The 13,745-nt window shown below is 41.5% G+C and overlaps 2 protein-coding genes across 2 annotated transcripts in view; one reads left to right on the top strand and one right to left on the bottom strand.

Annotated features, from left to right (window-relative positions):
* Positions 1 to 441: 441 nt before the first annotated feature.
* On the top strand, positions 442 to 2,678 carry LOC110776268 (S-adenosylmethionine synthase 2). The gene is made up of 2 exons (XM_021980818.2): positions 442 to 599; positions 1,213 to 2,678. Exon 2 carries the CDS (start codon positions 1,216 to 1,218, stop codon positions 2,395 to 2,397), a length of 1,182 nt encoding a protein of 393 aa, XP_021836510.1. The 5' UTR covers positions 442 to 599; positions 1,213 to 1,215; the 3' UTR covers positions 2,398 to 2,678.
* A 488-nt stretch (positions 2,679 to 3,166) lies between these two features.
* LOC110776263 (probable LL-diaminopimelate aminotransferase, chloroplastic) overlaps positions 3,167 to 13,745 on the bottom strand; it is a 29,037-nt gene continuing 18,458 nt past the window's right edge. The window contains exon 9 of the mRNA XM_021980812.2: positions 3,167 to 3,578. Within this exon, the coding sequence (XP_021836504.2) occupies positions 3,285 to 3,578 (294 nt within the window). The 3' untranslated portion in view covers positions 3,167 to 3,284. The remainder of the gene's footprint in view (positions 3,579 to 13,745) is intronic.

Here is a 13,745-nt window from a genome sequence, read left to right as displayed (position 1 = left end):
GATTTCCTTCCATTGTGAATAGTGTCAAGATTCCAAATGGATAGAACATAAGGAATGATGGGAGTAATAGTTTTTTTTTTTCATTTTTTTAAAAATTATTTATAAAGTACTAATAATGTATATAATTAATCATATAAACTTTTACGATATTTATCGATCAAAACTTTTTTTATAATATAAAAATTAATTAAAATATATTAAAAGTTAAAAAAAATATATGAACAACTATATTCATTGGTTAAAGAAACAAGATAGAAGACATGTTTAATTAGAGGTTGTAATGAATAAATGATTAGTGAAGGCTGCTTAGTGGTGCTCACCTAACAAATCTCAACAACCCACTGGAGTAGATGACTAGGCACTCCAAAAAGAGGGTTAGTAGGATGTAGAGCGTAGACCGGTAAATCCAGTAACCGGTCAGAATAAATTGTAAATAAAAAAAAAAAAAAAAAAAGAAGTATGCAATATGGCTATAAATAAGAAGCGCACGAGCTAGCAATTGGTCGCAGTTAACCTGAGCTTGAGTGCCGCCAATCTTCTCGGAATTCTCTCATTCGCTCATCCTTTTCCAGATCTAACTTCTTCTTCTTCGATCCAAGGTACATTTCTTAAATCTCTTCCCCTTTTCGAATTGTTTAATTGTTTTTTTTTCATTTGACGCATCATTTGCTTGCGTAAATTGTGATAGATCTGCATGTTTATTCATTGGATGGAGTGTAACCACTTTTATTCATATGAAGATTCATTCATTAGATTTATTGAATTATGAACTGTTTATTAATAGATCCGTTCATTTTGCTACCGATGGCGAGTATTGATTTGATTAGCTTAAATTTTTGGGGAAATTGAATGTGAAGATCTGGGCATTAATGAATAAATTTGCAGCTTGGTTGTTATGGGGTTATTTATAGCGTGAATTTGTGGATAATATCATGTATGTTGAATCCAATTATTTAAATCAGAAACGAAATGACTGGATTTTAAGGGTTAAGAATCTTAAATTTCATTTCTAATTATGGATGCAAAATGCGTATTGTAGGTAGGATTTGGGTTTTTAGGGGTTTTTCTTACTCCGTATAAGACTAGAATGCAATTGAATGATCCACTATGATGATAATGATTTATGATATAGATGATACTATGACAGATCTCTGTGTAAAGTTGTCCTATAGGTAATCACTCGTAACTTAATTTACTTTTATGCAACTTTAGGAAATGGAGACCTTTCTATTCACATCTGAATCAGTGAACGAGGGACACCCCGACAAGCTCTGTGATCAGGTCTCTGATGCCGTCCTGGACGCTTGCCTCGAGCAGGACCCCGACAGCAAGGTTGCTTGTGAAACTTGCACCAAGACTAACATGGTTATGGTTTTTGGGGAAATTACCACCAAGGCCAACGTAGACTATGAGAAGATTGTGCGTGACACTTGCCGTTCCATTGGTTTCATTTCTGATGATGTTGGTCTTGATGCTGACAAATGCAAGGTCTTGGTCAATATTGAGCAGCAGAGTCCTGACATTGCTCAGGGTGTTCATGGCCATCTAACCAAGCGCCCTGAGGAGATTGGTGCTGGTGATCAAGGACACATGTTTGGGTATGCCACTGATGAGACCCCAGAGCTTATGCCACTCAGCCATGTTCTTGCTACCAAGCTTGGTGCTCGCCTCACTGAGGTGCGAAAGAATGGCACCTGTGCATGGCTCAGGCCTGATGGTAAGACTCAAGTCACTGTTGAGTACTACAATGAGAACGGTGCCATGGTACCTGTCCGTGTTCACACTGTCCTTATTTCCACCCAACATGATGAGACTGTCACCAATGATCAAATTGCTGCTGACCTCAAGGAACATGTCATCAAGCCCGTCATCCCTGAGAAGTATCTTGATGATAAGACCATCTTCCACCTTAATCCATCAGGCCGATTTGTCATTGGTGGACCACATGGAGATGCTGGACTCACTGGTCGTAAGATCATCATCGACACATACGGTGGATGGGGAGCTCATGGTGGTGGTGCTTTCTCTGGAAAAGACCCAACTAAGGTAGACAGAAGTGGTGCCTATGTTGTCAGACAGGCTGCTAAGAGCATTGTAGCCAATGGGCTTGCTCGAAGAGCCATTGTGCAGGTGTCATATGCCATTGGTGTTCCAGAACCTTTATCAGTATTTGTTGATACCTATGGAACTGGAAAGATCCATGACAGGGAAATCCTTAAGATTGTGAAGGAGAACTTTGACTTCAGGCCAGGAATGATCTCTATCAACCTTGACCTCAAGAGAGGTGGAAATGGCAGATTCCAAAAGACAGCTGCATACGGACATTTTGGAAGAGATGACGCAGACTTCACCTGGGAGGTTGTCAAGCCCCTTAAGTGGGAGAAAATCCCAGCATAAGGCTGTTGTACGATGCACACTCCTGGCAACAGTAAGCAGCAGATTTAGCATCTCTAACTTCTACCGCTGCTCAGACCCAAAGACTTGTGCGCGCCTACATACTGTTTTCATTTCTGATTTTTTTTCATTGAGATTGTTTCCAATTTGATTCATGTACCGATAAAAAAAAATTGATTAAGGTTTAATTTTTGGAATTCTAAAGTAGTGTTAGTGTTTCTAGCAAGTGTGAGGCTTCAAAGAAGCAGCATGGTTAGGCTGCGAATAAAAATTTAAGTTGAACAGATTGTACGAGGTAGCAAGATGCTTAGGTACTGAGAATCTGAGATAAGATCATAGGAGTATATATCATGTGGTTGCCACAGTTCCAAGATCTGTCAAAACAGGTTGTTGGTATTTGTCATTGAACAATGATTGCGCTGTTGCAGTATGGCCGGGTTGTATAGTTCCAGTTAGAATCATTTTTACTTGTTAGGTGTCGTCAGTGACAAGATCCGAATTCAGTTTTGACTTGATCAGGCAAAATTGCTAATTGGGTTGGTGATTTACGCAGACAAAATTGCTAATTCAATAGGCGTTTTAACCAGAGTAAGACGCTAATTCAATTGGCATAATTGAATTGGCGACTTAACCAGGTTAAATCGCTAATTGGGTTGGCAATTTACCTAGAATCTCCAATTGAATTGACGATTTTGCCTGGGTAAATCTTTATGCCCATGCAAATATGGACGGTAGATTATTGGAAAATAAAGATATTAGAAAAACGGAAAAGGAAAAGGAACAAAAGAGAGATGCACATTCATTATTTAAGATTCAATAAGCAAAGGCGTGATGGCCAACCATTGTACTAATAATTGACAGCCCTAGAGACCATAAATATTGTTCAAGCATCACTTGTACAACTCCTTGAATCTTCTGCAGGCTTCCAGAATATTTTCCCTGTGACCAAAGGCACTAACACGGACGAACCCTTCACCTCCAGGCCCAAACCCACTACCAGGTGTGGTAACCACGTGAGTCTTTTCAAGAATCTCACTGAAAACATCCCAAGAACTTCGTCCAGGAAAGTGCACCCATACATATGGCGCGTTTGTTCCCCCATATACATTAAAACCGAGGGACTTGAATGTATCCACTATTATGTTGGTATTTTCTTTGTAGAAACCAATGACTTGCTTCATTGCCTGCAAAATGTTCAAACATGAACCCTTCACTTTTTGCAATGAATATGGATAAGTAAATAAGCAATCAAAAGAAATGTTACATGCATTACAAAAGTGGGCGGTGACCTAACCTAAGGACATACGTACAAAAGCTGTGTGAGGAACTTATCGTCAGTCTTATATACATCCAGTATGCGCTTCTCAGAATATTCTAAATAAAATGAATCCGTGTACATGGCTTCTAAAAAGAGCTATAATTCTGAGAAAGCTGTGTGAGACACTTATAGTCCGTCTTATGTACATCAAGTATTTGTAGATGCGGTTCTCAGAATTTTCTAATAAAACGAATCCGTGTACATGGCTTCTAAAAAGAGCTAGTTAAGTTCTTTCTCCATAATTCCTGCTAGTGGTTTAAGATCTGGGTCAAGTGATTACAAGTACTCTACTGCTACTGAGTAATAGGCCACACTTGATTGAAGCTAGGTTGAATACCATAATTACTATTTATTCATGTTTTTACATCTTTAACATACCACAAGGTACGGTAATATGGACAAGTTGTAAGTTCACAAAATGAATCATATTTTTAGGACAATCCAAAATAGAAATTGATGTGGACATTGGAGTTTCGATGGTTTGATTGCACTATACAGCGACAACCAAAGTTTGAAGCTAAGTACCATAGAAGGCACACATGGGCAGTGAGCTGGGACATCAAGTTTGCCAGGCACTGTATGCTTGATAGTGTATTCCCAAGCATGGACGTGGGAATTGTGGTGGTTTATTGCTTTCTTAATTATTTTGGCTTGCGGGTTTTTGGATTTCACTTGAAGTCGGTTTTTCCAGATTAAGCCTAGATTTTATTTACATGTTTTAGTTGGTATAGGATTTATTTTTTTACACTCCTATCGTTATTAGGTTTCTTGCGTATATAAGAAGGATTTTCAGCATTGTTATATTCACGAAGTTTGATATAAAGTTTTTGAGTGTTTTATTAAAAACATATCTTGAGTGTTCTGTGTGTGTTTTGAAATTATCTAGCTTGAGGGTGATCAGTCTTGTTCTGTGTGTGTTTTGAAATTATCTAGCTTGACGGTGATCAGTCTTTAATCAAGTTATTTAATTTTGCATCTGATTGTTTGATTCTTGGTAACATGAGTCTTTAGAGCAAACAAATCAGCGTTTATTCTCTTGTGTGTATTAACTCATCAATATTCGTATCAACTGTGGTATCAAAGCTCGGTCAGAATATCAGCTGAATTGTGCGCATCTGACAAGTGTAGCAAGTTTAAGTCTCTGAGTACAGAATCAAGATGAGCGAGGAAGAATCATCTGGAGTAACACTGGAGCAGGCTAAGGAAAACAAGAGAGATAGACAGATTACAGATTAGGGAACTGACAACCAGGCTGGATGAAGTCCTAGCCAGACTCGGTAACATCCACCGGACTCCAAAGTCGAGGAAGATTAAGCGCAGCAATAGCTGTTTAAGCACCAGTGACAGTGAAGGATCAAGGTCTAGACCACAGAGGAACAAACACAACGAATCAAGTGATGAGGAAAGCCCTAGACCCAGGTCACGAAGGAGGGGCAGACTTAAAGACGATGATAAAACTTACGTCCAGACATCGCGGAATTCAATGGAAGTTTGGATCCAGAAAAATTCCTTGATTGGATACGAAGGGTTGAACGAGTATTCGATTATAAGGAGTATGATGATAGAAAATCTTATAAGATCACAGAGATGAAAGTATCCGGCTACACAAGTCTATGGTTGGATAACTTAAAGAAAAAGAGGCGCAAGGAAGATCTTTCAAATATAACCACTTGGACACAACTCAAGAAACAGATGCATAAGAGGTTTGTTCCCGATGATTTCTCACAGGATATGTTTCATAGAATGCAAACTCTAAAATGTAATGGACTAAACAGTAGAAGGACATAATGCAATACCCCAACACCACCCACAACTGCTGCAAACATATACAAGGAAGAAAAGGAAGTCAGCACTACAGGACAAAAGGGATGTAGAGGCAGCCACCAACCCAAGGGCAGTAACCACTCCACAGAGTGGCACCCTGCAGCTGCTATTTTGTTTAGACTACTTTTATTAATTGTTTTTGTCCTATTACTAGCAGTTGGTAATTAAAAGGAGAAGGGAAGGGGAACCAGAATCATGTTGAGAATTGGGTAAAGTTTAGGCTTTGGAGAGTGGTGACCTCAAGTCACTAAACCTAGAGATTTGTAGCCTCAAGCTACTACTTTTGTATCCCTTTTGTGTTCTTCACCCATCATTCCATCAAGCAATTTAACATCATTTATGCCATTAAATTTCTACTCCAAATTTAGCAGTTCATCTCAGAGTATTGACGAGTATGTGACTGAATTCGAGAAACTAAGCATGTTGTGCGCCCGGAATAGACTGAGCACAGAATTGCTAGGTTTGTTACGTGCCTATCTGAACAGATTGCAGAGAAGGTGGAGTTGCAGCCATATTGGTCATTCGAGGAAGTATGGAAGGTAACAGCTAGAGTCGAGAAACATAACAAATCAAAGAAAGCCAAGACCTACGTTGAACCATACGACAGGAGTTACCTCCTTCTACTAGATTCAATCAAAGCCAAGACAAGAGTTCATTCAAGTGCAAAGGCTATGGTCACATACAAAGCAACTGTCCTAGCAGATCATGGCTGTACAAGTTATTCGAGAAATTCAAGCAACCTACAATCAGGATGGAAAAAAGGGCCTTGAAGAAAGACTCAAGGAGGAGGAGGATTGCTATCAGAAATCAGGTTCCGAAGAAGAGCAGGTGGCTGAGAACGAAGCAGAAATTCAAGGTCGGACACTTGTACTTCGCAGGACCCTTCACACACAGCCGTAGCCATGGAGACTCACAACGTGAGAAGATTTTTATTGACGAGGTGTAAGGTAGAGGACAGATTGTGCGAGGTGATTATTGATACGGGAAGCTGCACTAATGCGGAGTCTACCAAGGTGATCAATAAGCTGAAGTGGCTGACCACGGAGCACCCACATAACACAACCATACAAGTTGCACTGGCTCAATGATTCAGTGATGTAAAGGTGAGTAAACAGGCTTTAATATCCTTTTCAATTGGCAGTTTTGATGATAAGGTTTTATGCGACGCTTGTCCTATGGATGCTTGTCACATACTGTTAGGCTGACCTTGGCAATACGATAGGTACGCCCAATTCACCGGAAGGACAACCGTATATGTGATGAAAAAAAGGGGGGGGGGGGGGGGGAGGAGAAAAGCAGGTTGCTCTAAAACCATTACAAGTGGTGAAACCCATTGATGGCATGTCTAATAAGAAGTCGACTTACCTGGATCAGCGGCAAGGAAGTAGAAAGGGAGATTTTGGCTAAATTTGGCTTGTACGAATGTGGTGATGCCGTTTGGTCTCACTAATGCACGTAGCACGTTCATGAGATTAATGTAAGGGGTGTTAAAGCCCTTCCTCAGCAAGTACGTGGTAGTTTAGTTGGATGACATTCTGGTTTATAGTAAGAATGTGGAGGAACATTTAGGGCACTTTGAGAAGCGTATTTGAGATGTTAAGAAAGCAAAAGTTGTACGCCAAAGAAGACAAGTGTTATTTCTTCGTGCATAATCTTTTCTGGGTTATGAGATGGAGTATCTGTTGAGGCAGCAACTAAATCCTGGCCTATTCCTTCCCATGGTAACGGAGGTTCGCTCATTTCATGGCTTAGCATTGTTCTATTGTGATAATTTTTTTTAGTGTGGTAGCACCCATGATAGAGTGTTTATAAAAAGAGAAAGGAAGGTTTGAATGGAGTGAAGAAGGCCAGACAACAATTGAGTTAGTGAAACAAAAACTGTGTAGCACCGGATATTTCAAGCCCGTTCAAAGTGGAGAAAGATGCTCATGGAGTCGGGATCAGGGCGGTCTTGGTACAACGAAAGTACTCAATTGCCTACTTCCATGAAAAGTTAGAAGGTGCCAGATTAAACTACTACACTTACGAAAAGGAATTTTATGCCACAGTGAGAGCTCTGGACCATTTGAGCCATTACCTTCATCCAAGTGTTGCACTTGGACCACGAGGCCTTAAAATACATACAAGGGTAGCAGAAGTTGAATTCGCGCCATGCCAAATGGGTGGAATTTCTACAGTCCTTTAATTTATCGTTGTTGAGTGCGTTAAGTATCAGGTTGCTTGGTTTCGAACTACTAAAGGAGTACTAAAATTCGCTCTAATATTGGCCAAGTGTGTTGGGACCAGTAGGTCCTTATATGCTACAGGAGGGGTTCCTTTTGAAAGGTAATCGATTGTGTGTGCCAAAATGCTCTATTCGGGTATTGATGGTAAAAGAGGCGTATAGGGGAGGCATTGCATGCCATTTTGGCGTTGACGAAGACACTCACTATGTTACAAGAACACTTTTATTGGCCAAAGTTGTTGGGCAATATACAAGTCGTGGTTTTAAGGTGTGCAACGTGTCAAAAGGCGAAGAGCACGTTCCATCAAAGCTTATACACACCCTTACCTGTACCGGAGTTCCCTGGGGAAGACGTATCCATGGATTTTGTGGTGGGGTTGCCTAGAACGCAACGGGGTAAGGACGCTATTTTTGTGGTGGTCGATCGATTTTCCAAAATGGTGCCCTTCATACCTTGTCACAAGACTGATTACGCTATTAATGTAGCAGATTTATACTCCAAGGAGATAGTACGATTACATCGGTTACCAAGGACCATTTGGAGTGATCACGATGTGAAGTTTATGAGTTTGTTTTGGAAATCCTAATGGAAGCTTGTAGGTACAAAACTATTCTTCAGTACCTCCTATCACCCACAAACCTGGTACAAACGAAGGTAACCAATCGGACACTTGGCGTACTCTTAAGAGTCTTGGTGAGTAAGACACAAAAGGACTGGACATGAAGTTAGTTCATACCGAATTTGCTTACAATCGATCCCGTACCTGTGTCACGAAGCATTTTCCTTTTGAGGTGGTCTATGGGGCCTGTTGATCTTGTCGCAATTCCACAAGGGGAATTAGTACATAAGCCAAGGCACAAGTACTGAGAAAATTACATGATAAGGTTCGAGCTCGAATCGAAAAGGTGAATGACTTGAATTGGGAGCGAGCCAATAAATATCAGAAGCAACATGTGTACCAGGTGTGGGAGCTGGTTTGGTTACACTCTTCGTTAGTTCGACACTTTGGTTGATAGAGGGTGTCACGACATGACACTCAAATATATAGTGGCCTAGTATGAAATTTATCACATCTAGAGTGTCGGATCCTCCGATCCCTTGTCGGACATACCACAATAAGAGAATGAGCAAAATATGTTACACTTAAGGAAGGAGCGCCTTCCGAACAGGCTTAAGAATAAACTCATGCCAAGAAGTCCGTTTAAGACACTGGAGAAGATTGGGGACAATGCTTACAAATACCGGGGGTGTAAGGTGTTAGTGAATTTTCAACGTGGGTGATCTAGCACGTTAGTTACATTACAGATAAAGAGCTTCGAGATTGAGGAGATTGAGAGCTTAGATGGTCTGCACTATACAGCGACAACAAAAGTTTGGAGCTAAGTACCATTGAAGGCATGCATGGGCAGTGGGCTAGGACATCAATTTTACCGGACATTGCATGCTTGATAGTGTATTCCCAAGCATGTAATTATGTGGCGTGGGAATAATGGTGGTTTATTGCTTTCTTAATTATTTTGGCTTGCGGGGTTTTGGATGGCAGAAATCCATTTTTCCGGTTTAAGCCTAGATTTCATTTACATTAGACATGACCAAATTGAGGGTCGGGTCGGGTTCGAGCAGGGCCACGATTTAGAAATTCTGCCCACTAGGTCGGGTTGGGTCAAACTTCGGGCCGGAAATTTATGCCCAAAACCCGTTATTTGGGGCCGAAAATAGTGGGCTTCCGGGCCATTATCGGACAGGGTCAAATTCATAATTTTAATTCATAACTAAAATTCGATTTTGAGTTGCCCAAAACCCACCTAAAAAATAAAAATTCGAACCGGGCCTAGCCCGAAAAACGAGCCTAAAATTCTGCCGAAACCCCTCTATTTTTCGGGTCAGTCCGAGCTAGCAGGTCGGGATCATGATGATCAGGTCTGGTTTACATGTTTTAGGTTGTTTAGGATTTTATTTTTTTAGGCCTATCTTTATCAGATTTCTTGCGTATATGAGAAGGATTTTCAACATTGTTATATTCACGAAGTCTAATAAAAATTTTTGAGTGTTTTATTAAAAACATATCTTGAGTGTTTTGTATGTGTTTTGGAATCATCCAGCTTGAGGGTGATCAGTCGTGGCAAAAGATGTTGGGCGATGTACAAGTCGTGGTTTTAAGGAGTGCTACGTGTCAAAAGGCAAAGAGCACGTTCCATCAAGGCTTATACACACCCTTACCTATACCGGAGTTCCCTTGGGAAGACGTATCATGGATTTTGTGGTGGGGTTGCCTAGAAAGCAACGGGGTAAAGACGCTATATTTGTGGTGGTAGACCGATTTTCCAAAATGGTGCCCTTCATACCTTGTCACAAGACTGGTGACGCTATTAATGTAGTAGATTTATTCTCCAAGGAGATAGTACGATTACATCGGTTACCAAGGACCATTTGGAGTGATTACGATGTGAATTTGTTTTGGAAATCCTTATGGAAGCTTGTAGGTACAAAACTACTCTTCAGTACCTCCTATCACCCACAAACCGAAGGACAAACGGAGGTAACCAATCGGACACTTGGCGTACTCTTAAGAGGCTTGGTGAGTAAGACACAAAAGGACTGGACATGAAGTTAGCTCATGCCGAATTTGCTTACAATTGATCCCCTACCTATGCCACGAAGCATTTTCCTTTTGAGGTGGTCTATGGGGCCTATTGATCTTGTCGCAATTCCACAAGGAGAATTAGTACATAAGGATGCAGCAGCCAAGGCACAAGTAATGAGAAAATTACACGGTAAGGTTCGAGCTCGAATCGAAAAGGTGAATGACTTGAATTGGGAGCGAGCCAATAAATATCGGAAGCAACATGCGTACCAGGTGTGGGAGCTAGTTTGGTTACACTCTCTTTGTTAGTTCGACACTTTGGTTGATAGAGGGTGTCACGATATGACACTCAAATATATATTGGCCTAGTAAGAAATTTATCACATCTAGAGTGTCGGTTCCTCCGATCCCTTGTCGGACACACCACAATATGAGTCTGAGCAAAATATGCTACACTTAAGGAAGGAGCGCTTTCCGAACAAGCTTAAAAAATAAACTCATGCCAAGAAGTCCGTTTAAGATACTGGTGAAGATTGGGGACAATGCTTACAAATACCGGGGGAGTAAGGTGTTAGTGCATCTTTTAACGTGGGTGATCTCGCACGTTCGTTACGTTACAGATGAAGAACTTCGAGATTTGAGGACATTGAGAGCTTAGATGGTCTGATTGCACTATACAGCGACAACAAAAGTTTGGAGCTAAGTACCATAGAAGGCATGCATGGGCAGTGGGCTGGGACATCAAGTTTGTCGGACATTGTATGCTTGATAGTGTATTCCCAAGCATGTAATTAAGTGACGTGGGAATAATGGTGGTTTATTGCTTTCTTAATTATTTTGGCTTGCGGGGTTTTGGATGGCAGAAGTCGATTTTTCCGGTTTAAGCCTAGATTTCATTTACATTAGACATGACCAAATTACGGGTCGGGTAAGGTTCGAGCAGGACCGCGATTTAGAAATTCTGCCCACTAGGTCGGGTTGGGCCAAAGTTCGGGCCTGCAATTTATGTCCAAAACCCGTTATTTCGGGCCGAAAATAGCGGGCTTCCGGGCCATTTTCGGACCGGGTCAAATTAATAACTAAAATTCGATTTTGAGTTGCCCAAAATCCACCTAAAAAATTAAAAATTTGAAACGGGCCTAGCCTGAAAAACGAGCCTAAAATTCTACCCAAACCCCTCTATTTTTCGGGTCCGTCCGAGCTAGCAGGTCGGGATCATGATGATCAAGTCTAGTTTACATGTTTTAGGTTGTTTAGGATTTTATTTTTATAGTCCTATCCTTATTAGATTTCGTAACGTATATAAGAAGGATTTTCAACATTGTTATATTCACGAAGTCTGATATAAAGTTTATGAGTGTTTTATTAAAAACATATCTTGAGTGTTTTGTGTGTGTTTTGAAATTATCTAGCTTGAGGGTGATCAGTCTTTAATCAAGTTATTTAATTTTGCATCTGATTATTTGATTCTTGGTGATGTGAGTCTCTAAAGAGCAAACAAATCAGCGTTATTCTCTTGTGTGTAGTAACTCATTAATATTCACATAAGAAATGTCCCATAGCACTACTAGTGAACATTAAGAATTTCAAGATGACCCATAGCATTACACGTTTGCTTAAGAACAGGTTAGAGTTTCTAGTAGAATATATGAACTTTAGATTTACTCTCACAACTTAACAAACCCAACCTAAAAAAAAAAAACTCCCTTGAAAGAAAGGACGACCTTCTCTCGCGTTAGACAAAACCTTAGACTTTTCTCGGGCTAACTCTACCGTATCTCCGATCAATTTGTGCTAACATGTCCGGTGAAATTAATTGTATCCCGGTGCTCGAATTTGCGTTTGGAAGACGAGGAGGCATTGAATTATCCGATGATAAGAACAACCTTGAACGGTAAGGGACAAACCGTATAATGTGGAGGCCTTTAAGCTAACTATGTCGAAGGTCTGGGCACCAATGTGTAGTATGGTCATTAGGCCCTATCCTCTATGCATTTCAATTTTTTCATTGGAGGGACAAGGAGAAGGTGCTACAAGGACGGCCATGGTGCTTTGAGAATATATTAATTGACATGAAGGAGGTTGAGGGAGATGAACAGCCCGAAGAGGTGAACCTAACTCATTCGCCCTTTTGGGTTCGAGTGAAAAAGTTGCCCTTCAACTGCCAATCGGATGCTCATGTTAGAGCGCTCGTTGCGGGAATGGGGACGATCATGAAGATTGAACAGGACCAAAGATACCCTTGACAGAAATGGGAGAGAGCTAAAGGTGGAATTTGCGTATGAATGGCTTTGCCTGTGGCGTAATAGGGCACTCGGAGAGAGATTACGTGGTGGTCTTGGAGAGGACAAGAAGAAAGGTCTTGGATGGGGCTATTCCTAAGGGCATCCCCACACAACAAGCGTGGGAAGGAGATTGAGGAGATGACCTCCTTGGCTGCTAGCAATTGAGCTCTTTTTGTTACGAGGAAGGTTGAGGAGGCTTTGAAGGTGCAAAAGCCTAAGAAATTGCTAGTTGTAGGTGTGAGTGGGGTGAGCGATGATCGTGTGTCGGTAAAGAGATTACAACCGCAGGTAGCCAAATCTTCGTTGGGCCCAAAGGGAAGAGAAAGTGTAGGGAGAAGTGTAGCAGAAGGGTGTGTGACTTGTGGGGAGAAGGAGGGTAATCTTGCTGCTAGTGGGGATACAGTGACTGTCACCTCCACTCCATTTCTCACCGGGACTGGGTGAGGGTTCTAACATTGCATTGCAAAGGAAGATTAAGCTGAAGAAATCTAAGAAATCTCCTAGAGAGAGGAAAGTGGTTGAATTAGGGGTTGTAGAGGGTGTGAAGGACGTAGGGAGTAAAAAAAGAGGGAGGATAGTAGACAGTGAGAGGGAAGATGTGGAGGGAGTGGGGAAGAAAGCGTTCTTGGGTGATGATGTTGTTGGATTGCGTGTGGTGGAGGTTGCCGTTGAGCAACCCCACCGAGCTCAATGAGTACGATAAGCCTCAACTACAGAAGGCTCGGCAACCCAATTGCAGTTGATGGGCTCCGGGACCTTATACGGAGAGAGGCCTCGTCTCTTGTGTTCTTGTCGGAGACGAAGCTAAGTTGTATGGAGTTCAACAGGGTGAAAAGTAGGCTGGTGGCTTATGAGGGGTTAGCGGTGGACTCGATGGGTCCTTCGGGGGGTCTAGCAATGCTATGGAGGAAGGGTCTTGACGTGGTATTGCGTACGATGTATATCCATCATATCGACGTGCTAGTACGAGGTGGGGTTGGGGACGAGGAATGGAGACTCACTGGGTTTTAAGGGTGGCTTTTACGGGTGGCCGGAGGTGAGTAATCGCCATTTGTCGTGGCAATTGCTAGCGGACTTAGCTGCTCAATCTCAATTACCTTGGTGTTGCATAGGTG

This window comes from Spinacia oleracea, chromosome 5, assembly GCF_020520425.1.
Source record: "Spinacia oleracea cultivar Varoflay chromosome 5, BTI_SOV_V1, whole genome shotgun sequence".
NCBI classification, from domain to species: Eukaryota; Viridiplantae; Streptophyta; class Magnoliopsida; order Caryophyllales; family Amaranthaceae; genus Spinacia; species Spinacia oleracea.
The sequence above is the reverse complement of the archived record's forward strand: the minus strand, read 5'-3'. Positions and strand labels throughout refer to the sequence as shown.